This window comes from Aulostomus chinensis, chromosome 6, assembly GCF_037954235.1.
Source record: "Aulostomus chinensis isolate RoL2024-O1b breed Wild chromosome 6, RoL_Achi_v1.0, whole genome shotgun sequence".
NCBI classification, from domain to species: Eukaryota; Metazoa; Chordata; class Actinopteri; order Syngnathiformes; family Aulostomidae; genus Aulostomus; species Aulostomus chinensis.
Window position 1 is genome coordinate 28,498,222 of NC_141325.1, and position 25,177 is coordinate 28,523,398.

Genomic DNA, 25,177 nt, shown 5'->3' on the forward strand with positions numbered 1-25,177 from the left:
CAGGGGTCATTAACCTCCGTGTCAAAGCCTGCGGGGGTCGTCAGGGGCTTTACAGCTCTGTTGTGACACTTGAAGGAAGGATCCGGGGCAGGAAACTGCAGGGTAGAGCGTGTAAACAAAACAAATGAATAAGCTGTCCCTCTGTCCCATGCATGAATGTGTGTTCTGCCCTGTTTTATGAACCGCGGTCATTGCACAAGCTGCATTTCCACTCGCACAATAAATGGGTGCAAACACACCTTTATCAGCAGCTTTCACGTCAACATGCTGCTCCTGCTTCAACAGTGCTGCCTTATCCATCGAGAACTGGACTTCCAGAGATGTTGGGCCTCCTCTTACACACACACACACTACTTATACATTTGTATGATGCCTATATGCCTATAAAGGATCATAGCAATATTACTGTTTAACATTCAAGTTCAGAGTAAATCAAATACATGGAAAGTTGGAAAAAAAAAAGTAAAATTCCCCCAAATATGGAATCTCATGTATGTCACCAGATCTTACACCTTCAGACTCTTCCATGTGACGCCCTGTTGATGATGACTGTTCTTTCAACCCGGTCCACCGAGACTCACCTGGAACTGTCTGGAGACCCCCCCCCCCCCCCGAGGCCCCGCCTCAACTATTTTTTGCACTTGGAGCCTCAGACAGATGCGGCCCTCCCGCTGTAGTCAAGAGAGGGACGACAGCTCAACGGCTCATACCAAAACACTTGAGCAGATATAGAGCCGAACAGGAAGGAGGAACCATGTTTGACCTGTCAGGGAGGGAGATGGCGTGGATTCTTGGGATTCTGATGCACCTACAGGCCTTCGCTCACAGCAGTTTGACCAGTCACGGCTCACACTGACGGCTCCGGTCCGCTCACCTCCACACAGCCGTGACAGCGACACACCTGAGAGGATGCAACCGTTAACAGAGATGCACGACTGTGGTGGTGTTTGTTCTTTCAGATATCTACAAGGTCATGGTTTTCACATTTATTGTAAACAAGTTCTATTTTCCTTGACTAAAATATTCTGAAAAGCACAGAAATCCTAAACATACCATAGGATTTCCTCATCATCGGTTGCAAAGAGGAAAAACTGGGCTGATATAAATAAGGCCACACGACTACACCATGCCGAGCTGATGTCATCGTACATCCCTGCGAATCAATAGGTGTTCTCATGCTGTGTGATTACTACCATGCTCTCTAACAAATACAGCAGGAACCCAGCAGCAATCTAATCAATAATGATTATCAGATCAATGATTCCCAGGCAGTGTCACCTGCTTCGTCAGCGCTTGTGTCTACACTCACACTTAAAAAGATCCCTGGGGAAGCTTCCAGGTTTGATTTACTTCAATTTTCCTGAATTTAAACACCTGACAGACACAATACTGTTGATGTGGATTTGAAATCACGCAGTTATGATGAAGTCAATCTGCTCACAACCTGAAATCAACCTTAGCGTCAGGTGACGTCACGTGTGCCGATGAATAAAACTGGGTTTGCTGAGGAGGTGACGCGTACTTCAGAAAATTTACTCTACTCTGAATGAGGCAAGATTTCTTAGGGAAATGTGAATTTATTCCAGAAAACTCAACATAAAAGGACAAAAACATCTTCTATCCCAATGAAAAGCACATTTTGTGAGAAATAAAGTAAAAGACATGGCTCGTTTGTAGAGTTCGGAGACAATTTTTAGTACTAAAACATAATCCAAAAGTACAATAAAAGTAAAAAACAAAAGTCATGCAACATTTTCCAAAGTTCAAAAGTATTGCTCACTATCTGAACTTTAAAAATACAGTGAGTATGAAAAGGGTGGGGTGGGGGGTTCAAAATCTACGCTGCTTATTAGGTACATAGTCCCCGGGGCCGGGGAGGCCTCTAGGGAAGCCCCCCTGGCCTCCCCCAGGCATGTTGGCGCTCCCTGGCCCTGGCATCAGGGGGGCGTTCTCCGAGGCCATGCTGGCCGTACCCATGTGCATCCTCATGTCTTGCTCCCTGTTTTCAGAGAAGTTGCCTCTGAAGCCCTCCTGCTGTCTCTTCATCATCTCCTCGTTACGCATCCTCATCTCCTCCTCCCTCCGCCGGCGTTCCTCCTCCTGCCGCAGCTCGGCCTGCTTCCTCTTCTGCACCTCCTGACTGTGGAGCTCCTCCATCCTCCGCAGCTCCTCCTGGCGCCTCAGCAGGTCCTGCCTCATCAGCATCACCTGATGCTCGTGTCTGGCAGCCTCCATCTCGGCCTCCAGCTTCTCCTGAGCTTCCTTCATGTTGCGGTCCACCATCTCATACTGCTGCTTCTCCATTTCCATCAAGGCTTTCCAGCGCATGGCGTACTCATACTCAAAGCTGCCCGGCTGAGCGAATCGAGGCGGCTGCTCACGCTCTTTGTGATACTGTTGGTTTTTGTTTATGAGCTTTTCTGACAGTCCCTCTTCTTCATCGAACTGATCCATCGGCTCCACTGTCACAGGCCGAGGGAAAGCCGTGAGCAGGTAGGCACCATCGCTGCACTTATCCAAAGCCTTTCGTGCAGCTGGCTTGGAAGTGTACTCCACTATTCCCTTCCCCGTGGGCCTCCCCCGGTCATCCACTATGACCACGGCTCTTTCTATCTGACCAAAGATGGCGAAGGCCTCTTCCAGCAGCTCATTGGACACGAACTCGGGTAGATTTTTCACAGATAGAGCAGCCCCGTGTGTTGCGAATCTGACCCGTATGGGTCTACCTCTGAAGGGGGTATCATCTAGCTCCGCTCTGGCGATCTCGGCAATGATTCTGGTCTCCAGCCGGATGAAGCCGAAGCCTCGTTCCTTGTTGACAAAGATCTCGCTGGCCTTGCCGTACTTGGCGAACAGCTTTTCCAGGTCCTCCTCGGTTATCCCGGTGGGCAGGTTTCCTACAAACAACCTGCTGCGCTGGGTGAAGGTTTTCTCCCCGGGCTTCCTAAAGCTCTGCAGATCCAGCGTTAAGGCCTCATTCGGGCGGCTTTGGTCGCTGGGTTCCGGCTGCTGGCCGTTTGAGTTCGGCCCACCGTGTTTCTTCTGCTCTCCAGACCCTGGCTGGCGGTTGGGGCCGTGATTCTGCTGGGGGCCTCTGTTACCTTGCATGTTTGTTTTTGCAACAGAATCAAAACCCAAGCTGCCGAATCGCCCGATAAAAAGACGCAATCTCTTAAAAAAAAAGAGTGGCGCACAAAGGGCTACGAAAATGGCGAGTCTGCGTGCTGTTGTGCGGCGCTATTGTGACCTCATCTCAGTGCGACGAAGCTGTGAGGTCAAAACCGTGCGACGATGCGAGAAAGAACATAAATATCTCGACGTGTGTTTATCTCACGGCTTCACCGTTGCCGCTCACAACGATATTTTACAGTTTCTAACAAATATAGCCTTAAAGGTGAAGTAGCTGTTATTTTGACGTCTCTTTCGTGCTGAGTACAGATTCTCGCGACAAACTGGGTAGGTTTTCGAAACCAGAGATGTTTTAGGAGAAGGGAGATGACAATATCAAATAAACCCGCGTAACAGCCGCGAGCTCCTCTCAGGGAAGAAGCGGCTCAGTCCCCAAAACAAACGACACACTTTATAAGAACACCAAGGTGTTACACATATGCTCATTTGTACATCAAGAACAAGTCATAACTTAAAGTTTGTGATGGGAGACTTCGGAGGACTGAGACGACACGTTCAGCTAGCTCAGCCGCTATGATTCCGCCAAAGCGAACATAGCGAACTTTGCTATCTTCCCTTAGCAATAACATCTTGGGGAGAGCGGGTGATTTCGCGGTCTCTTTTCCTTACTGGAGGAGGAACGCATCTGTTAGAAATAGAGCGAATTAATATTTAGTTTAAGAAGTTTACCAGTTTAATCGCGACCCCCCGTCTGCGAAGGTAAAGTGTCTTTATAAGCCACATCCCCAAAGCAGCTGTTAGCATGTCTTTGGCGCTAGCTTACAGTGTTTGGCTACAATCCTTGTTTTGCTTGCAGGAAAGACGCCATGAGGAGATGGTGTTTGTGAAAGTTTTTAGATTCTTACTAAGCTCTGTAATGTCGTCTTTTCAGGACAGACATGTTTTCCGACCTGAGCGCCCAGAAAGGTTGTTCCTCTTTGCTCTGCCGTCCGGACGAGGACCAGGGGCCGGTGTTTGACAGGGTGACGCCAGCCTTCAGTCCCTGCTCGGACCGCTTCGGAGTCGGGGAGCGGAGCTTCAATCGGCAGTATGCTCATATTTACTCAGCTAGAATAATGCAGATGAGACCCATACTCGTGGGAAAAGCTCAGCAGAAGTGGGGTAAGAGAAGTGTGCGTGTGTGGTTCACTGGCGTCATAGCAATGACGTATTCATCCATGACCTGCCTGTGTCTTCATGTGTCACATTTCAGGATCAGATGTGCTGGTCAGGAGGCTGTGTGATCTTCAGACAGGGGAGCAGTGTTGCATTGTGGGCACTTTATTCAAGCGTATGGAGTTGCAGCCGTCCATCCTGAAAGAGATCAGTGAGGAGGTTGGCTTCACGTCAGAACCCCCAGGTGGAAGGATGTCGGCTGCTGGGAACGCTCATGACATTCTCTCCCTGTCTCCTCCAGCACAACCTGCTTCCCCAGCCTCCTCGGGTCAAATACATCAGTGAAACAGATGAGCTGATCCTGGAAGATGAGCTTCAGAGGATCAAACTAGAGGGCCAAATAGACAGGGACAGGTGTGTCACAGGTGAGCTTTTTATTTTTCTTGTCGGTTTGGTTAGTGTCACCTAGATCAAATTAAAGGATGTCACAGCATCGAATTCTTTCCCCACAGGTAGTGTTATTGCAGTGTACGGAGCCGAAAGGAATGATGGGAAGTTCACAGTGGAGGACTTTTGCACAGCTGACCTCCCTTTACAGACAGTAAGACCTGCTCTGAGCTCCGACAGGTAAAGCACACACACACACACACACACACACTCACTCACACACTCAGCTTAAATCATGGCATTTCAGAGCCAGCAGGTTTGAATGATCTCATTTTTCCTTTGGCAGGTTTGTTCTCCTGGTCTCAGGACTGGGTCTTGGCAGTAGTCAGGCCGACAGCATGCTCGGGCTGCAGCTGCTGGTTGACATGGTAACGGGTCAGCTGGGTGACCAGGGGGAGCAGAGTGGAGCAGCGACAATATCCAGGGTCCTGCTGGCTGGTAACCTTCTGAGCCAAAGCACCCAGGACAAGGATGCATCAACAAAGGTGACGTAAACTGGTTTAATGAAGGGTTAGCTGGTTAATGTGGACGTCATTAGTTGCATAGGTTATCGCGTCTGTGTGTTTCACTAAAACGTCGGCCACCTTTGTAGTTGAACCTGAAATTATGCTCTCTGACCCTCTAACCCTGCTGCGTGGTACAGGCCCCCAGCCTCGTGTCAAAGCCCGCTCCCTCCCTCCCACCCCACTCGACATCAACAGTTATGCAGTAGCATCTTCTGTCTTCTACTTCTGGCAGCAGAGGTCGCCGATGCCTCTGCAGAAGTTACGTTTTGTTGCTTTAAGACATGTAAATACTCATTTTAACTTGCCTACCTCGCTGCGTGTCAAGGCCAAGTACCTCACCAAGAAGACCCAGGCTGGAAGCGTGGACGCCATGCGTTTGCTGGATGAACTGCTGCTTCAGCTGGTGGTGCGTAAGATAATACAAAATAAAATGATCAGTTACTTTTTATACTTCCTTGATCAGTAATGTTGAAAGAAAAATGATACAAAAGTAAGTTTAGGGTGTGTGAACACAGTGGCAGGGAGATCATTGTGGGCTAAAGATGGTGATGATGTCAGAGTAACAGTGTGACGGCGTCCTGCTGTCAGGTGTCAGTCCCGGTGGACGTGATGCCGGGCGAGTACGACCCCACCAACTACACACTGCCCCAGCAGCCCCTCCACCGCTGCATGTTCCCCCTGTCCTCCGCTTACCCCACGCTGCAGCTGGCCCCCAATCCTTTCCAGGCGAATGTTGACGGAGTCAGGTGAGTCAAATTACACACACACACACACAGTTTCGAATCTAATTCAAAATGGGCGTGCCAATGTTTATGGCCCCGCGTGTGTCCTCTAAGGTTCCTGGGCACTTCGGGCCAGAATGTGTCTAACATGGCGAGGTACAGCAGCATGAGCAGCCACCTGGAAATACTGGAGGAAACGCTGCGACTGAGACACCTGGCTCCCACCGCGCCTGACACCCTCGGTGAGTCATGGCAGAATAAAACAAGTACAACCAAAATGGTTACGAATCTTTACATTACTGTGATACTGTGGGCATTGTTTTGTCAGGTTGTTACCCATTTTACCACAAAGACCCGTTCATCTTGGAGGAGTGTCCCCATGTTTACTTCAGCGGTAACGCCCCCGTGTTTGAGTCAAAGATCATCAAAGGTGTGTGTGTGTGTGTGAAGTGACATCATCATTGTCGTCTCGATGAAAGTTCAAGGGTGTAGCTGTCCTCATCATATCTAACCAGGTCCCGATGGCCAGGAAGTCCTTTTGGTTGCCGTCCCTGAGTTCATCAGCACCCAAACGGCGTGTCTGGTCAACCTGCGCTCTCTGGAGTGCGAGCCCGTCAGCTTCTCCACCTTCTCTGGCAGCGACGACGAGGAGAGCGAGATGAACATCAGCCACTGACTCTTCCTGTCCAACACACTGGGACTCCTCTGTTCACGCACATTCACAGTGACTATTGACCACAGTTGTCATGACAACATGGGGGGGGGGGGGGGTTGATGTCATCGAAGGGCTTAGAGACATTGTGTATTAACAAGCCTTTATTTCAAAAATAACTCTTCTACATCCGCTGTGTCTGACCAAACATGACAACTTTGAACAAACTTTTTTTTTAACCCTTTAGTGACTATTGATACTGTAAAAACATCTGTCATGGATGAAGGCAGTGTAAGTAATTAAACTCTGGTGAAATAAAAAAACAAACTATTTTTAATATGCATTCGCTATAAACATCTCTTTATGAAACACTGAATAATGAGTCAGCAAAATGCAGCACGGACCGTCAAACTGAAACGATATTAAAAGAGTCTGAAGAATCTTTTTTTTTCTCCAAGTGTTAAGCAATTGTTACTTGTTGCTACAGTTATTAAAGTTACTGACTGAACTTTCCCCCATTCAAAGATTTTTTTATTTTTTTTTTCCAACCTGTCTGGAGAGCAACGTGGCGATGAGACCTACAGGTGTGAGAGGATGGGCGCTTGTTTACAGACGTGTGAGTTTAATAGTCATCGATCTTGTACTCATAGTTGTAATCCAAGATGGAGTCTGTGAACCCGCCAGGCGTGGACGACTGTCCCTCGCCTATGATCCACGAGTCGTACCAGGATGTGGTGCTCTCTGGTGCTGTGGGAATTGGGGTCGTTGTTGTTGGGGGTAACGTAGTTGTCGTCGGCGGCGGCGTTGTCGTCGATCTTAATCTCATTAATCTCTGTTGCCGGAGGCGGCGGATACGAGCTATTCTGAGCCTCCGCTGCCGCTCCTGGCTCAGCCGTGCGTTGGGATAGTAACCGTTGTTCACATCAGTCACTCGCCTGTTGCCATTGATGATAATGGGGTACTGTACTCTAGTGTTTCCATTGTTAATGAGGCGTATGGGCTTGTTGCCATGGAGAGCCATAATCTGTGGACAAATGAAGTCATTTTACCGTCTGAGGTCAAAGTACAACAAATATTAACAGTTCCCGATGGACCCCCTTTACCTCTTTGATGCGGTCCCAGTTGGATTTAGCCAAGTTGAAGCTGCAGGCGGTCGCTCCTGGCTGGTACCCCACCACACAGAGCTTGGTCACAGGGGAGAAGCCCTCAGCTCGCACCGTCACGCGGTACTCACCCGGGTTCAGCAGGCGCCAGTAGTCCCCTGTCGGAGCTACAGCAGCAAACAGGTCTCGAGTTAGTCTAAGAGCACGCCGTTTTCTTGCTTCACACCTGAGTAAACACGACTGAGCAGAACCGTCTCAGGAGTAATCGGACCTGTGGTGACGTCGTGGTTGATGCCCTCTACCGACACAGTTGCGTTGGCTATCGGGTTGCCCTGCTGATCCTTCACGATGCCTCTGATGCCGCGATGGACCTACACGGAGAAACCGCTGAGTTACGAATGCAGACACACAATCTTCATTTGTTACTGGTAGCAGCCGCGCTTTATGTGCCTAATCGACGAAAAGGAAGATGTTCAGTTGTAAAACAAGAAGTCCAACTTCTCAACTTCCAGTTGTTGCTAATGTTGGAAAACATTCAGTGACCTTGGCAGGTATTTCACTCACTGCTGTGGCCAATTTTACAAAGAAGACAGGGATGGTTGTCAGGAAGAATAATCCCATCTCAGGCTGAGGGGTTCGTCCACTCCTGTCTGCTGTTGTCCTTCCATGTGTCACATAGTCTTGTTTAGCCACTGGTTAGAGACCGCCATTTTTTTAGACACATGAAAAGCTTTGAAATTCATCAGTGTGACATAAAAGGATGTATTTTATGCCACAGAAGAAACATTTCTTAAGCTTGTGTGAACCACAGGCCTCATTGCAACGGGAAGCCGGATTCAATGAACCCACTGACTTCAAGAAAAAAGTTTTTTCTTCCTGTTTGATGAAAGTCAACCAGAATCCTTTTGATGGAAGACTGACATCCCAGTAGAACACAGTTGAGCTAATTTGGCTATGAAATTTGACCTTCTTCCATCACAGGTGACCTTTGGGAAAATCTTATGGAGATAAAACCAAAACTGGATTTTAGACAGACATGAACTGGTCGGGATGCCACCTTAGGCCTTTTATCACCCAACATAAACTCCATCCATCCGTCCATTTTCTATCGCTTATCCTGTTGAGGGTGGTGGGGGTGGAGCCTATCCCAGCAGCCTTCACCCTGGACAGGTCACCAGTCCATGGCAGGGCCAACACATAGAGACAGACAACCATTGGCTCTCACAGCCACGCCTACGGTCAATTTAGAGTCTGGATTAACCTGGTCCCCTCTTGATGTCTTTGGACTGTGGAGGAAGCTGGAGTACCAGAGAGAACCCAGCAGGAACAGGGAGAACATGGAGACTCACACAGAAAGATCCCGTGCCCGAGCCGGGACTTGAACCAGGAACCTTCTTGCTGTGAGGCTACAGTGCTGACCACTGCACCACCGTGCAGCCTGTGGATATGGATATTAAAGGCTAATACCAATATCTAATACTTTGGAATTTGAAAAGTCGCACCAACACATCTTACAAACTCAGTGATATTTTCTGTCACTGTTTTTCAACAACAAGACAGCACGTTGCCAGAATCTTGGAGAAAGCATGTAGGAGGTGCAGGATGGTGTGTGAACCCAGCGCCAAAGTCACAGGACACATAGATAAACTTCAGCCGTCAAATTTCACCGTATTTGTAGACAGGCCGAACCCAGACAGTCAGCTGAGCCGATAAACCGGTGCATCCCTGGCAGAGTGTTTGAGTGCGACTGACCTGCTCCATGAAGATCAGCATGGCTTCTCTGTTCTTCTCCCACTCGTACGCCAGCTCCGTCTGGTATGGGAACTTATCACAGCCCAGGAAGATGGACAACTCAAAACAGTTGGTGTGCAGGTAGCTGAAGTCATTCATACCTGGTGAGAGGGACATACATGAACCTCAGAGCCTGTACTTCCCACACTCACCACCAGGGTGTGTTGTAAATGTATGAGGACAGGTGAAGATCCATTCAACTCCAGCTTACTTCCCGAGATGGGCTTCCATTTGGCCCGGTTGACGATGCCCTGCCCTCCTGTTGCCGTGTCTCCGTGGCAGGAGCCGTGGTAGTTGTGCGTCATGGTGAGGTGTGTGGAGGCGTAGGACACAGCCAGCCACCTGAAGAGGGACTCATCTGCAATCGCACGCTGTTCCTCCTCAGGCTCAGCATACTGATGTCCGGCGCCTCTTTCTCTGTCATCCTCCTCCTCCCTGTGGCCGTAACCTCCGTGGCTGTAGCTGGGGTCGTAACCGTGCTCGTAGCCGTGCTCGTAGCCATGCTCGTAGCCGTGCTCGTAGCCGTGCTCGTGTCCGAGCTCGTGTCCGTGCTCGTATCCGTGACCTCTCTGCTCCTCCTCGGGCTCTGCGTATCCCCTCCCTCGCCAGTCTTCCTCTGGCTCCTCATGGTAGCCACGGCCCCACTCCGTCACATCAAACTCTTCCTCGTACCTGTGAGAGATAATCTGGTAAATGTTGATGGTTCGTGGATGAGGGGAACCAGATCTTTGTACATCAAAGCAACTCCTACTGTCTCTTCTTGCGGCTGTGGGGCTTGCGGCTCTCGGCAGGCTTGTTGGGACGTAGACGGTCATAAGGGTAGGCCACAAGTGTCTCCCCGCCCTGGAAGTTAGCGCCCAACACAAATGGATGGCTTTTCATCCAGGAGATGATGGCCCTCGTTTCCACAGCAATCTGGAACCAGACAGAAGGAATTTGAACCCGTATTTTTGTTTTTATGGTAGACCTTTTACAAATAAGAGAATCTTACACATAGTATACCACACCATGGACAAAAACTCAGAGAGGACACTCAGTATGACCTCCTCCTCACCGAGCTGTTGAACTCTAAGTTCTCTGGTATGGGTACATGGTGGTTGGGGGTTATTTTGGGCACCAGGCCCTTGTCTTCTGCATCCCACAGAAAGTCGTTCAGGTCGGGGAAGTTCTGGAAAATATCAAAGCCGTCCTCGGTGAAGTGCCCGGTGGTCCATCCACTCAGCTCTGACCCCTGAAAATGGATAAAGGAGCCTAATCAACAAACATAAAGTACCGTGATTAATTGCCACTTCCTGTTCTTCCCTCCAAGTGAGGAAAAGTCTTGGATTTTTTTTTTTTTTAACTTTACCACTTGAAACGCTTCTTCATGTCCGTCAGGGTTGAGCGAGGGCACCAAGTGGATGCGTATTCCTTCCACCAGCCGCTGAGCTCGGGGGTTTCTGTCTTTATACTCTTTGCACAGGTACTGCATAAGTAGCAGGAGCATCTCGCGGCCCACTGCCTCGTTTCCATGGAGACCTGCTGTGAGGCGTAACTCTGGCTCACCTGCAGACAGTGACACACAACGGTGGTAGCTGTTAGCTCACCTGATGTTTATTAGGATTGTGTGGTGCCTTTGAGACTCAAAAGTCTGAGGCTGATTCTGCAGGGAGTGACGTATGAAGCAGGTTAAACAGCTGCCACACATTCCCACCTATTTCATGCTCCGTGGGGTTACCCGAGACGACCATGGCCATGATTTCCCGCCCCTTGGAGCTGCGGCCCAGGCTGTAGACGTTGGTGATGTTGGGACACTCTTGATTCACTGACTTCATTAGCTGAACAACAGACATACAAAAGGGTTGTTTGTTTTTTTTCTTCCATCATTTAAAAACTGAAACCTCCAATGGTAAAAATCCCTTCTTCACAGGCTGGTTCACTTAGAAAGCAGCCTTTGATAGTTTCATCGTGTGGAAAGGTCATGTTGCCCTCTGGTGGTTGAACTCCAAACTGAGTGAGAAAGGAAGGAGCTGCAGGAAATTAATTGACATGCCTGGATTAAATCAGGGCTTCTGGTTCCTCGTTTGATTGTTTCTTGGGGGGTCGTTTTGATTGAGGATTTCCTGTGGACGGCTGTTAGCCGGCAGATGTGCCGGTTGATGGGAACATGGATACTTACTGCAACCATTTCTGTGTAGCTGTGGTGTTTGAACTGCAGGTAATCTACCGGAGTCACTTCGTTAAGCCTGTACTGAGCCGCGTCTGGATCTGTGTGTGAGAGCGGAAGGAACCAGAATGTCATTTGTTGTGTTTTGTGTGTGTGTTTTGTTACAGTGTGTATGTGTCAGTGTGTAATGCTCACCAGGCAGGGGGCAGCCCAGGACCTCCAGTCTCATACACAGAGAGCCGTTCCAGCTCTGAGGGATGATGCGGATGTAGCGGGCCACCACAGGCTCAGCCAGCTGGTTCATCACTGGAGTGTCCTTGTCACTGTTTCCGAAGAACAACTGGGCAGGGAGAAAATGGAGGTGATATGGATGAACCCAAGTAAGCGACGACGTAAACATCTTGTTCTCGTGATCTCACCCAGTCAGCGTATCCATCATGGATGGTGGTCCAGTCTCTGCTGTCATTGCTGAAGGCCAGGAAGTAGGAGGTCACGAAGTTGCTCCTGAAACCAGACAGGAGGCTCATGACTCAAGGAAAATACCGAAGACTCACTGTATTCATGTGAACGTGTTTATGACTTACTCATACAAGGAGTCACGTCCCTGGGTTATGACTCCAGTGAACTCCGTCTCCCTGCGGGCATCGATCTCAAACCAGTGAATTTTGTCGTCTGAGTTTGCGCACCACCCTCCACCTCTCATGTTGTCCTCATTGTCGAAGCCCTGCAAGCCACAGAAACATCTTCACCACATCCTGGATATTTGAGTGCAAATTCATCTTCGCTGACATGCATGAACGAGATGCTACATAACCACATGCCCTGATGAAACCTTGTGACTGTGATACTTTGCCCAGAAAGTGTATTTGGTCTTTCAATTCCTGACAAATGGGTCTTTTTTGCAGCTCGAATTGAGTTTTTTTTTCAGTTCTGCATCACTTCTTTGGGACTCCAGAATGAGCCAGCCTCGTATAGCTTGAAGCTAATGGTGACTGATGGCTAACAGCAGCTACACAGTCCAGAGACATTTATCCAGAAGCATATCTTCCTCATCCAGGTGTATGCTCAGTAATCCACCAACACGTAGAGCCAAAAACTGTGACACCCTTCATGTACGGTGCCACCGTGGAAAAAAATCCCATCAAGATGGCTCAAGTGGATTTGCTGGCTGGTCACATACGGCGCTACGGTGAACCAGCGTTGAACTGGAAGGGTTTGTTTTTAGCTCTAATCAAAGTGTAGATTACTGAGCGAAGGGCCTGGATCAAGAAGATGAATACTTGGGAGTGTGTGTAGGAATTTGTAACCAGACGTTTTTGGGATATTTGTGCTGTTGGTAGCTATCAGTCGCTATTTGCTTCAGGCTAAAGATGGGTAGCTGGCTCTTCCTGCACTCTGGGCTCGCAAAGAAGAAATGCAACTCTGTAAGAATGTTTTTTTGAGCTCAAGACACCTTTGAGCTCTTGAAAGGCAAAATACACTCTTTTACTCTTTTTCACTTTAACATATAATACGTTGAATGCTATAATAACATATAATACGTAACTGCTAAAATGATCCTTTAGACTATAGAAAATGGCTTCCTGTAGAATGGACTCAGCATTAAAGGAAATTCTTTTCCAACATGTGTCCGGTGTACATTTCCAGACTGTATGTGAGTGTTCAGACCGGGACGTCCTGTACTGATTGATGGGTACCTGCATGTTGAGACGTGCCCTCTGAGGTGCAAAATTATACTGGGACACAGAGGAGGCCGACAGCTGGTCTGACTCAATCTTGTGGGACTCCATCCCCAAAGGAGGACATTCTGTCGCACATGCACAAGCACGCGCACACACACACACACACACACACACACACACGCGCACACACGCACAGCAGAGGAAAATACCATGATATGTCAATGGTCCTAGTAAAGCCTATGGATTTTCCAGATTTGGAGAGAGCTCAACATACTCTTTGGCTCTTTGTAGACACGTGGCCTGTTCCTGGCGCGCTCCTCGGCCTCCTTGAGTTTCTGTGCTCTCTCTGGCAGAGGTCAGAAAAACAGTCTTAATGCAAAATAAATTACAAATTGTAGGCTTTGTATTCTCTCTCTCTGTCTCTCTCTCCCTCTGCCCAGAGATGATCATGGAGCTCGTCACTATTTTGCAAATTTCACATGCCAAAAAACCCCCAGGAGCACGCAGAGGGCTGGAGCCCGGTGAGAAAAACCAGATGTTTTAACTTAGCTCCCAGTCCGAGTGTGTTCTGATCACACTTGCATCTTCTTGCTGAAGAGGACCACTGAATCCCATTGATCAATCTTGTAATTCGTTTTCTGTCCCTGTATTTTACAGCTGCCAGAGTGGCAGCCTCGTCTACTGTATGCACGTGCAGAAGCCACCGTGAAGCCGTCCTGATAGGAGCACATCTGCTTTCGTATCCTGGTGTTGCAGGTTCCCGCTTCAGTAACTTTTCGCTTTCGAAGTGAACTGAAAATGCTTTTCACCATGAACCCCCGATGGTGGTGAACCGCGCATGCAGGAAGTGGCCTGTTGACACCGGTGTTGCATTTCATCGGCTCTGACCTCGCTTTAACCTCACGGAAGAGAGAGTTTTGTCCCTGACACGCATGTTAAAACAAGCGCTTTTGCGTGGTGGGAAATCACATCTGTATTCTGTTAGATCGCTGTGATCGGAGGGAGGGAACACCGGAGCACAACGCTCTTATCTGGTAGTGCTTTTAGACTGAGGTCACAGGCTACGTTCTTTGCCTCGACAACCACAGTATTGTGTAGTCTGACGCGATTGTGCTGCTAAAAAGTCACATCTGGTTGTCTTACCCCTCTCTTCCCTCTCCCTCTCTTTCCTCGCTCGCTCGAACTCTTTCTCCATCCATTTTTCATCCGTCTCGTCTTCTTTCCTCCCTGCAGAAAATGAGAGAACAAAGGAGAATTTTGTAGGAATACCTAAAAATAGGCCGGCTCTCTGTGGAGCGCTGTAGTTCAAGTCACTTTAAGCTAATAGGGAGGATAAACAGTAAAAAGGTCGCAGCATTTAAAACAGGAATCATGTGGAAAGTTATTGAGCTGACGGCTGGAACCTTTTCCTTGCTCTGTGCTTTGTTGGCAGAAAGTCTTATTGCGGCTTAACCAGTGGATCTAATATAAAACATTTTGTTAAGGAAAGCACTTTATGTGTGTGTGTGTGTGTGTGTGTGTGTGTGTGTGTGTGTGTGTGTGTGTGTGTGTGTGTGTGTGTGTGTGAACATACTCATCCCATACTCGTCATAATCTTCATACCATGTCCCCTCGTAGGGCGAAGGAGCTGTGGGTTCCTCTGAAAAATAAACAGGTAGGTTTAATCTGCAGTGTTTTACAGGTTCGTATCATTTCAACCACAACAAATGTTCTTTGTTTAGACAAATGTAAGTGCCTCTAAACTCCCACCACATAATGAAGCCGTCCAAGCTGCCTGTCATTTACAAGATTCAAAACACTTGTGATGTTACGACAGGCTGTTGTTTTTTTGTTGTTGTTGTTGTTGTTTTTTTAACTCCCCAACAACACTGTGGAAACTTCAGTTGAGTGTGTGGAGGTGCGCCCACCCACTCCTGGGTGAAAAGTAGGGCAGGTTCACTCAGACTCACTAGAACGTTACCCCCATGTGGTGAATCACTCATGATTCCTCATGCGCTCCCGGTTTTAAAAGCACAGATGGAATGCATATTTAATCTGGGCTGCAAGTCTAGACGGAGATCAAAACTTGACACGCCGACTGATGGATGCTCATTTAATTTCTGTCACGTTCGTTACCTGTTAGAGTTTCAACTGTGATTTCAGGGCTGACTTCTTCACCGTCAGGGAACGGGAGGTTATCTGGCACCTCGACTGCAGGAGTGGAAAAATAAAACATAATAAAAGGATTAGAAAGGCAAATGGGGATTATTCAAGTAGGAGAGGCAGACAGGAGAAGGCTACGCAGGAGTGAAGCAGTGGAAAGTGAGGAGCAGAAGGTAATACAGCGTGCTGGAAACACACAGTCCTGTCCAGAGCAGTGTCGCAGCACCAGTGTTTCCAGCATCCTGCGGGTACTCCAGTTCAGTCACTGCTGGAGGAGATAACCATCAGAAAAGTTTGGAACTCTGTGCGGTCACTTTTTCCACGGGAGGCTGCATTGATTAGTCAGATTTCCAATGTAAGGAAATGTGGAACATTTTGATATCACAGCTTGTGTCAGACATGGCCTGGCTGCTCTGAGCTGTGAGTTATTACTTCGCTGCTGTGTTTGAGCGCTGAGTGACGGTTTAACCTCTTCAGCTCCAAGGATGCTGGACGTCAGGTTCAGCTAAAACAGACGTGACGCAACTCTCAGGTATCAGCAGCTATCAGGTCTACGTTCCTGATCCGGGACTCTCTGGAGGGTCAGACCTCTGAGAATATTCTCCTGTTCGTCATTTGGGATGAAGCAAAGGAAAAATGTTCATTTCCACCTTTTTTGTCTAGATGACACAAGTATAACAGCATGACAGCAGGGATTCTATCCAGAGTTACGCCACTGAATCCATTTATTAACTCCTCGACGAGAACTGGACCGCATTTGATAGGAAAACCACAAAGTACATGGATTCTATAAAGCTGTTTATAAGGACCCGCCCAGGCAGACACTCCATTTGGTTTACTGGGATACCGGAAATGTTTGGGGCTTTTAATTTACAGCGTTTTACTGGACTCATGGGCGCGTCCCCAAGTTAACACTAGCAGGTTTGTTTCACATTAATCACCTGAAGTGTCTCACCTTCAGTCCAAGTGAACATACACAAGATGTTTTTGTGACATCACAAATAGTTTGGAAGCCAATGGTGATCCAGTATCCAAGTTACACAAGTGTGATGTGGAAACTTCAGCTTTCAGCAAAGTAGGAGACTTTAGCAACAACAATTCTTTTCGTATTAGTCTCATGTCTGTCTCTCGTGTGTCTGATTTTAAAAACTTGTGACCGCAGCGACTTCACCGCCAGATCGTTATAGTTTCATCCTTTTTATAGTCCCTAAACTCAACACCCCACAAACCATCCTCCATCAAAACAAAGCCAGAAGAATCACAGCAGCAGACATACATGTGGCGTCCCAGTAATCACTGTCATCTGTCCCAGTCTTCCCATCAACCTCTGGGCCAGGGGGCGTCGGCTCCACCTCTTTCCAGTAGCTGTCGTAGTTATCAGTCACAGGAGACTCTGGCTCTTTCTCCTCAGGTTTCCAGAAGTCATCGTAGATGTCTGTGACAGGAGCGGTTGGGTCTCCCTCCTCCGGCCTCCAGTAGTCGTACGGAGGGTCTGTGACGGGACCCCCGGGCTGAGGCCTGGATGGTGTGGACATGGCGTCCCAGTAGTCATCGTCTTCAGGTTTCCAGTAATCATTGTCTGACAGGGAAAGAGACGGGTTTACAGAATGTTAACAATACAGAGTAAATACTTTAATGAGGGGGTATCACACTTTTTCACGACCTGGACCCTCAAGTTGCCTTTCAGGAAACAACAGACCTCCATTTGCAGTGATTTTGCCCCAAACAGAGGCGTGTACCTCCAGGCTTGTTGGTTGACTTGACACGAGCATCTCAATCTGATCTGGAGCCACTGATGAGTCAGCTTATTACAGCATGAACGGGGGTCCCAGTGCCACACGAGAGAGAGGCTCGGCTTTAATCTGAGTTTTAAAATAAACACTACCAACAGAACCGTCTCTGCCTGGAAGAAGAGTTATGATAAATAGATTTGTTTATATGTAAGTTCGCGTCCACGTAACAAAATGAATAACAGACAGGGACCTGCAGGCCGACACAGATTTAGTGAATAAAACAAACAAACCACTGGTCGGCACCAAAACAAAGGTTCTAAATCACTTATCAAATGTTCTGGTGGTGGGACCTCTGGGGGACATCCTGCACCAAGACTAAAATTCCAGAGGTACTGTCGGCAAGTAATTGGGGGAGGGGCGGTCAGAACAGGGGGAGGGTTATGTATTTTTCATTTTTGCTGGAGGGAGAGTGATCTGACTTTGAACGACACGAGAAGGGGCAGAAATCATTAAGGGTTTATTTGACTGGAATGTTCTCTCCTGCGCTGCCTTTTTTTTGTCTGTTATATTTAAAAATGTACATCTTGTTTCTGTTAAAGATGAGTTGTGCAACAAAAACTCATATTAAGTTCTTCAGGTGTTTCTGACCAAAGAAACCTGGTCGACCCACTGCGCGGACGTGGTGAACTAGCAGTTTCAGGCACCTGCAGGTTTGGCCCGTTCGTCCAGAACCCCTAGATGGCGCTAGCATCAACCTGACTTCTTACCCTCACTGTGACCACTCCAGCTATTCATGCCTAAACCCAACCAAGCTGTTCTGGAGTCTGTTGGGGGTTCAATCCATAAATCGTGCCACCCACGGGGAGTAGAAGGTCAAAATGTAAAAACATGATGTTTCCTGATCCCCACCAGGGGGTGCTGTGATAATCCACGCCCTCATCAGCCTTCCTTGACCAATACTTCGCCCCCTCATGACTGTTCCTGCTGACAGATAAACAAATGCTACAGAAACACAACCTCCCCAGTGGAGGCAACACTCCTGGAGGTCACTCTCCTCCAGCGTGTCACTCACCGATGTCAGGGTAGTTGTAGTCTGTGAAGGTCTCAGGTTCTGTGGGCGGTTCCGTGGGGAGCACTAGAGGCAGCACACAGACGCAAAATCAACAACATCCAAGTCCGAGTCGTATTCAAGTGCAACCTCGGCTGCAGGTCTCACCTGTTGTGGTGGGCGGGGGGGTGGTGGTTGTCGTCTGTTTGTCCTTCTTCTTTCCCTTCTTGTCAGTTTTGGGCTTTTTGGTGGCTTTGGGGTTCTTTGGCTCTTTATTCTTTTTCTTGTCTTTCTTCTTCTTTTTGCCTTCTTCTGGTGCTCTCCTCACTCGAGCTGAAAATACAAATCCATAAAATCAGAGTGTGGATCCAACACCAACAGTTTCACAACAGTGTGAGGGAGTGAATCCCTGATCCTGATGAATGCAGAATTCAAAGATGACTTGGTTTCTCCTCGTTTGTCTAATTCATGAGCAATGCACTTGCGAAATAACATAAGAACTTATATTACAATTTCTTTGTTGCCCTGTGCAACTGCAACTGGAAAATGGAGTCAGACAGATGCCTCTCAGTGGGTCTTTGAGGTCCACCACTGTTTCCTTCAGGCACTCTCATGGAAAGCGCTTCTTTCTTTCCATTAATTGAGCTCCTTTAACCACAATTCGGTTTAAATGACACAAATCTATCCCTATCACCTCAGCGACGTCTCACCACTGAAACACACACCCATCAGTGGGGCTCATTACAGCACTACATCAGAAAGGAGCTCTCGCCGCTTGAGGAACACCAGAGTCAGCAGTAAAGGTGCAGCAGCAGTGGAAAAGGTCTGAGGGAGAAGCTCTGGTCTTCTTCTCTCGGGTCTGAGACACATGTCTGATCTACGGAGCAGCAGTGGTGGACAGGTGAGCCTGCACCGACTCACCTCTGCTTGTGTCTGTGTGCTCGTCCATGTTATGACGTAACTCGCTTGAATCTGTTGTTCATAATTGTTAGAGTGCAATGATTCCCCACTCACCTGCGTGTGTAGCCTCTTCTGTGTCTCTCTTGACCTTGTGAACCAGGTCCAGGATAGGTCCCGTCTCACTTTCTGGGTCGTCTTCTTGCAGCAGATCCCCTAACTGTCCTTCGCTCTGCTGGAGTGAAATGATCCCCCCGGCGCTCTCCACTCGTCTGTGGATCAGCAGGCAGCACAGGGCCAGCAGAACCACAGACACAACCACAGGCTGGCTCTTCATGCCTGCTGCTCTTCCAGTCCTCTGAATCCTCTGCTTCAATCCTCTCTGGAGTTTTGTATTACTGTCCAAAGTTCAGTCCACCCAGACAAATACTGTTTCACCCTTTCCTCCCCTCTGTCCTTCCCATGAGACTTTTACTCCAGCAGGGAAAATGTTCTGCAGCTCCACATGTACCCGAAGCCTCAGTGTCAACCAGACTGGGCTAGACAGAGATGGAGTGGGAGGGGGGTAGGGACAGACAGGGAGGGGAGGGAGGTGTGTTAAAGAGAGACACAGAGAGATGCACAGCAAAGCAGCAATCCAGTCAAATGAGAAGACTGGGCTCCTAATTACCCCGAAGCTACGGTCAGCTGAAAAAACAACTTAAGGCCGGAGGATCCCCTTCACCTGGCCGACGAGTCAGAACAGGTGCAGTCCTCAGATGGGACATGTGGGGGGGGGGGGGGGGGGGGGGGGTAGGGGAGGCTTCAGACTTCCTGGTTAAAGAAAGAAACTTCTTTATTGTGTGCAGCCTATGTTGAGTGTTCACCCTGCAGACTCACCGCTGCAGCGAGCAGCAGGAGAGGAGTGACTCCAGGGACGCTGAATTCCAGAGGAGGAGAGGGAGGAGGACAGGGGAGAGCAAGGGGGAGGGAGAAAGAGGCACAAGGAAAGGCTCAAGGGGGAGGACAGGAGGATTTTGTGAGTATGTGTTAACAAAACTGTACACCCCTAACCATCAGAGCGAGGAATTCAAAGAAAATAAAAACAGGCAGGAGTTGAACGTGTTTCAGTTGGGAGGAGGTCCGTGCTCGTCTCCGCGGCGCTCTGTCGGTCTCTCCTCCGGGAGTTGTGTAACGCACTTTCACTTCTCCTCTCCGGACAAAACGTTGTGACAGGGGTCCATGAAAGAGCTCATTCAGGATGGGAGAATTATTTGAGTGGACAGAAATATAACCTTTTCAATTTGGTGTTGCCTTTGGCTTCCTCCTCCTCTCCCTCTGCTGGTTTTATTAAACTGTAACTCCTCGTGACGACGTTGGATGGAAATGACACTTCTGTTTCAAGGGAAACACCTCTATTCTCACACAGTCATGAATATAGACGTGTATAACGCCGCATTTGCAAGTACACTGAGCTGAATTCTACCGTTTTTGATATATTTGGCTTCTTATCTTGTATTTTATCCTTTTGTCGTTATCATATGTTGAGTTTTGGCCATAACATGTCCGCAACATATATCCCAGCAAAGCTTATTGATGTACAAACGGTCAATCGGCCATAAATATCTGGTGCACGAAGCTGTAAAAGATGAAGCTATTTTTTCAGAGACTAGTATTCCAACACAGTGCGGTGTCCGTGGGGGCGTGACTACGCTGTGAAGAATGCAGCAGATAATTCGGCCTACTGTAAGGTCAAGCTGAGGCCTTTTCAGCTGGCACGGATGCTAACACACAGCAGGACACGTTTTCCACTGAAGCTATTTCACAATATTGATCCGTGCAAGCAACGAAAACAAATGAAAACTTTGGAAAGAAGAATGTGAGATGCTTCTTTTTTTTTTAAATCCTGAAACAAAAAAACAACTTTTTGAACTTTTCTAAACTGGAAAAACAATGGAACCTTCACACAAACAGAGCTGGAAAATAACTCCTTTTCGTCCACTTTCCTCAGGTACAATGATTTACTTCTGTCACTGTGCCTGACATCAAGGCAGGAACTAGAAAAACACAGCTTCAGGCTGCTCACATTGTACTGCACGTCACTGAGAGCACCCCCCCAGTAAGTGAGAGAGTGAGTCACTGACTCAGTCAGTGAGTCACTCCCTCACTGGGGGATGCTAAAGCGATGCGTAGTACCACACTGGTCCATCAAAACTTTTCCTCTTTGCCAGGTACATTTTGACTTCTACCTATAAAACAGTGCTTTGTGCCTCGGGAAGCTGCGTGCTCTCTAAATGCCGACCCCGGACGAACAGGTGTTTGACTAACAAACAGCTCCTGTTAGGGTTCCATGTTTCCATGACTTGGTTGCGGTAATGAGCGTTAAATGCTAGTCCACACCAAGCATCAAACACAAAGAGGAGAAAATGGAGGAGCAGCCGATCGAAGCAGAGTGGGTGGCGACTCACAAGTCTCTTTGAGAAACTAAAATCAAAGGGTAGAAATGAATTACCAGCCATGCTAACAGGGGCGGGTGATTGCTCCTGCTGCTGCTCCCCATCGATGACAGCCTTCTTCCTCTGACAAACAGAGTCCAGAATGTTCCCAGACAGCTGGGATCACCACATGAACCACCTTAATAAGTCATCAACTCAAGGAATTAAAGCTTTCAAAAGCAGTTTTACACTCTGAAAAAAAGCTGTGGAGCAAAAGAAAGATATCAGATACTCAGAGAGGTGAGCTCTTGGAGTCTCCCTAACTTATTAGGTACCTTACAGTAGCACCTTTGACATGGTAACATTAAGAATGCTACTTCTTAAACAATACAAAATAGCACGTAGAACGGCAGCCTCTGTGGCAGCAACTGGTGGGTAAATGCTGCAGCCTCATTAAACAGCACCACAGAAGTCATAGAACCAACCCGACTGTAACTTGGACCCCGTTTACACCTGGTTCTCAAATGTGTTGTGGGTGATTCTAATCAGATAATGCTTGACCGCTCGAAAGCAGAGCTGTAAATGCACCAAAGATGTACTGAGAGTGGCTTGTGATCTGATCGGCCGAGGCAGCTCTGGCGGTGGTCGGCGAGGCATTTTCACCACGGTGACCACAAGTGTAAATGCATGTGAGTCTCTAAACCATGCATGCAAAGGTTTGACAGCCGGTCTTAAAGTGTGATGGTCGCCTTGAAAAGAGTAACGTAGCTCCTGTAAGAGTAGCTCAGCGCCTAAGACAGCATGTGGCGAGCCGTCATGCACGCTAACAGCAGGTGCTGATGTCCTCAGGTTACGGCACATCCAGACACAATCTGGGTAAGAGACACTGAATAATGCTTGCTGTAAATTGCCTCTTGGCTAACGTGAGCTAACACAATCACCACATGACTCTGGCTCTACTAAAAAGGTCTACAGGCCCTTTTCACAACAGTCGTTCTGACATGTCAAAGCAGGAAAACACGAATATTATTGATTAGATTGATTGTGGGCCTGCAGTGAGCCAGCATCCACAATGCTGGACTGGAACGGAGCGTCACTAGTTATCAATAACACCTGTGTTACCCTGCACTGACGCCAAACTGGCTGTTAGTGCAGTAACTTGATTTTTCTCATTTGTGAGAGGAAGATTATTTCTTAAATAAACCTTCTCCTTCACCAAAGGAGATGAATTGGATGGAGTATAATCCAGGTCCTGCAGATAAAATCCCTCCTTTCGTGTCCACCATGTTATCTGAGCTGCGGCCATAAATCAGGCTGAGCGGCGGTGGTGTCTTGCTTCCAAGTGGAATGAGAGTAATGTTTCTTGCTGTGAGTGAGCCAGGAAAGACACCAAGGTAGAAACTCATGAATTGAAAACAGAGATTTCGTAACAACTGTTGGAGATATTGTAATCACAGCAGAGCAAACAACAGCCAGGATAGTTTATATTCTCGGATTCTGACGTGCCTTTGACATAGGTGACTTAATGTGAGCCAGAGTAGAGCAGTACGTACGCTTTAGTGGCTGAGCACACAGCCTTGAGCCGAGCGTCAGCATCTACCGGCAGGAAACAATGACATCAGGGAGAAGGAAGGGAGTTGGGGGCGGGAAGGCGAGAGTAAGAGTGAGAGAAAAATGCTGTATTCCAGCAGGCTCACTAGGTGCAAATGGAAACAGAGTTATACAACCCACTCCTGTATCTTTCTGTTGAGTTGGCCTGCCTGGACACATGGATGCACTCCAGCAGGACACCTGACACACACTGTGTGTTTTACATTATTAACCCTTCATGGAGCTCCTGGCTGAAGTTGTCTGGTGTGTTTTATCTTTGCTGGGACCCTGTGGGTACGGAAGAATGCTTACAGCGCAAGTACAGACATCATTATTAGCAGATAAGAAATACAACTTTTGGAGCTGCGATTTTGATAAAAGGTTGGCCGAGATCTTTTTTTCCATCCTGCGTGCTGTGATTCAGCAGGTCCAGCTCAGCTCCGTCATCTGGCGCTGTGGGACTGGAGCCACGAGTCTGATGAAGCACAGATGTAGAAGCACGCAGCATCAAGATTCCTTTGGAGGCGGCCCAGCTTCATTGACCCAGCAGCAAAAATCCCCCTTTTCTCTGATGTGTCGAAAACATTTCAACATCTTACTGGAGTGGACCATGGAAATGAAAGCAGTAGAATCTACGGTGCCTCAGTGACATTTAGGTAATTTGTTTCCCTGACGAGAGATGAAGCAGCCCGAGTCGGAGCAGCGAGCCATTATTGTGCTGCGCCCTGATGATGCTCCCTGGAGGAGGCTCACTTAGCCAAACATCCAAAGAGAGAATAAACAAGGATTAGCTTTAAATTTCACTGGAGGTTCAGGGGCATCCTAACATGTCAAACCGAGGCTGCTGCCAAAGAACAGACGCTGCTGTCTCTCTGTGGACAGGGAAGGATTTTACAGCGCCACACCACGGAGCGACCTGTGGATCACGCAGCACCTGTAGACTCGAACAGCTCCAGGTCTGTGTCAGTGTGCACTCTAGTGGCTGAACTACAGAAGGTCCACCGCTACCCATGGACGCGCACTCAGTCGTGCCACAGAGAAACCAACCGTTTTCACACTGGGAGGAAGTGCTTTTGGAGCGCTGGCGATCACCATGATTGTTCCACAGGCTGCTCGGGGACGAAACAAACACAAAACAAATGGAGGTGAAGGACTGGTGGCGGTGGACTAAGAGGGAAAGCCAGTTCTCCAAAATATTCTTCCATCAAATGATGTTGTGGGTTTAATCCGCGCATGTGGGTTCTTCCTGATGCGACAACTTCCTGTCAGGTTAATTGGAGATTCTAAATTATTACCAGGCGAGTTTGGACCAACCTGTCCAGGGTGAAACTCACCTCACTGGCTCCAGCTGCCTGCAACTCTACAGGACATTAATTTAACCAAAAACAACAACTTATCAACTCAGAGCAAGTTTTGTTTTTAATCATCCTCTTAATTCAGAAAAACAAAAAAAGTCCGAAGATGTTTTTTTCTGAATTCAGATCTTTTTTTTTCAGAAAACCCTTTTCCTCATGTGAACGTGCTTTCAAAGTTCTTTTTGACTCAACAGCTTGGAACTGTAGCTTTGGCTCTTGATGACTGGATTTCTCACGGTTTCCTGACATTGTAAAGGCTGAGAATCGATGGATATGAGAGTTTGAGTTCTTCTGTGTTCACTGGAAAGATTACGTTAGGATCATTTAGTGCACGACTGAACTACTGAACTTTAGTTGTACAACTCCATGACACATTTGTTTCCAGAGTGGGTGTGAGGCTGTGAGTGTGCTTCTATGTGCGTCTGTCACATACGTGTGTGTGTGTGTGTGTGTGAGATGGGGGTTCGCAGCTTTACTGGCCGCTGAGGGGGAGCTGGGGGTCGGTCTGAGACCCGGCGCTTGCTGCAATGATAGTTATGGTTCTTTGCTCTGTTATTCAGGAGGTAGAGCAAGGCAGCAGATATTTTCACGCTCTTGTTAGAGAGGTTCAAGTTCATTTTTTTTCCCCCCTTCACTTCCTTGGAGAACACATTTGAGATTTGGTT

The 25,177-nt window shown here is 48.1% G+C and overlaps 3 protein-coding genes across 5 annotated transcripts; 1 reads left to right on the plus strand and 2 right to left on the minus strand.

The window, feature by feature from the left end:
• Positions 1 to 1,557: 1,557 nt before the first annotated feature.
• On the minus strand, positions 1,558 to 3,447 carry nono (non-POU domain containing, octamer-binding). The gene has a single exon (XM_086207375.1). The coding sequence runs from the start codon at positions 3,106 to 3,108 to the stop codon at positions 1,831 to 1,833; it is 1,278 nt and encodes a 425-aa protein (XP_086063501.1). The 5' UTR covers positions 3,109 to 3,447; the 3' UTR covers positions 1,558 to 1,830.
• pold2 (polymerase (DNA directed), delta 2, regulatory subunit) lies at positions 3,287 to 7,432 on the plus strand. Of its 3 annotated transcripts, none has more exons than XM_086207373.1 (11): positions 3,287 to 3,456; positions 4,061 to 4,290; positions 4,382 to 4,503; positions 4,586 to 4,709; positions 4,797 to 4,911; positions 5,018 to 5,216; positions 5,563 to 5,643; positions 5,826 to 5,983; positions 6,074 to 6,201; positions 6,288 to 6,389; positions 6,475 to 7,432. In XM_086207373.1, exons 2-11 carry the CDS (start codon positions 4,068 to 4,070, stop codon positions 6,633 to 6,635), a joined length of 1,413 nt encoding a protein of 470 aa, XP_086063499.1. In that variant the 5' UTR covers positions 3,287 to 3,456; positions 4,061 to 4,067; the 3' UTR covers positions 6,636 to 7,432. The 3 variants fall into 3 exon arrangements, with proteins under 3 accessions (XP_086063499.1, XP_086063500.1, XP_086063498.1); XM_086207374.1 differs by having other exon boundaries at positions 3,299 to 3,394; XM_086207372.1 differs by lacking the exon at positions 3,287 to 3,456 and adding an exon at positions 3,639 to 3,888.
• On the minus strand, positions 6,752 to 19,765 carry aebp1b (AE binding protein 1b). Its single transcript, XM_086207371.1, has 22 exons — positions 19,271 to 19,765; positions 18,425 to 18,589; positions 18,281 to 18,343; positions 16,752 to 17,054; positions 15,449 to 15,523; positions 14,907 to 14,972; positions 14,477 to 14,560; positions 13,608 to 13,679; positions 13,349 to 13,458; positions 12,236 to 12,375; positions 12,071 to 12,155; positions 11,847 to 11,991; positions 11,664 to 11,752; positions 11,199 to 11,322; positions 10,854 to 11,050; positions 10,560 to 10,736; positions 10,257 to 10,420; positions 9,717 to 10,177; positions 9,467 to 9,606; positions 7,986 to 8,085; positions 7,715 to 7,881; positions 6,752 to 7,635 (listed from the first exon to the last, which is right to left on the minus strand). The coding sequence occupies exons 1-22, from the start codon at positions 19,488 to 19,490 to the stop codon at positions 7,234 to 7,236; spliced, it is 3,549 nt and encodes a 1,182-aa protein (XP_086063497.1). The 5' UTR covers positions 19,491 to 19,765; the 3' UTR covers positions 6,752 to 7,233.
• Positions 19,766 to 25,177: the final 5,412 nt, after the last annotated feature.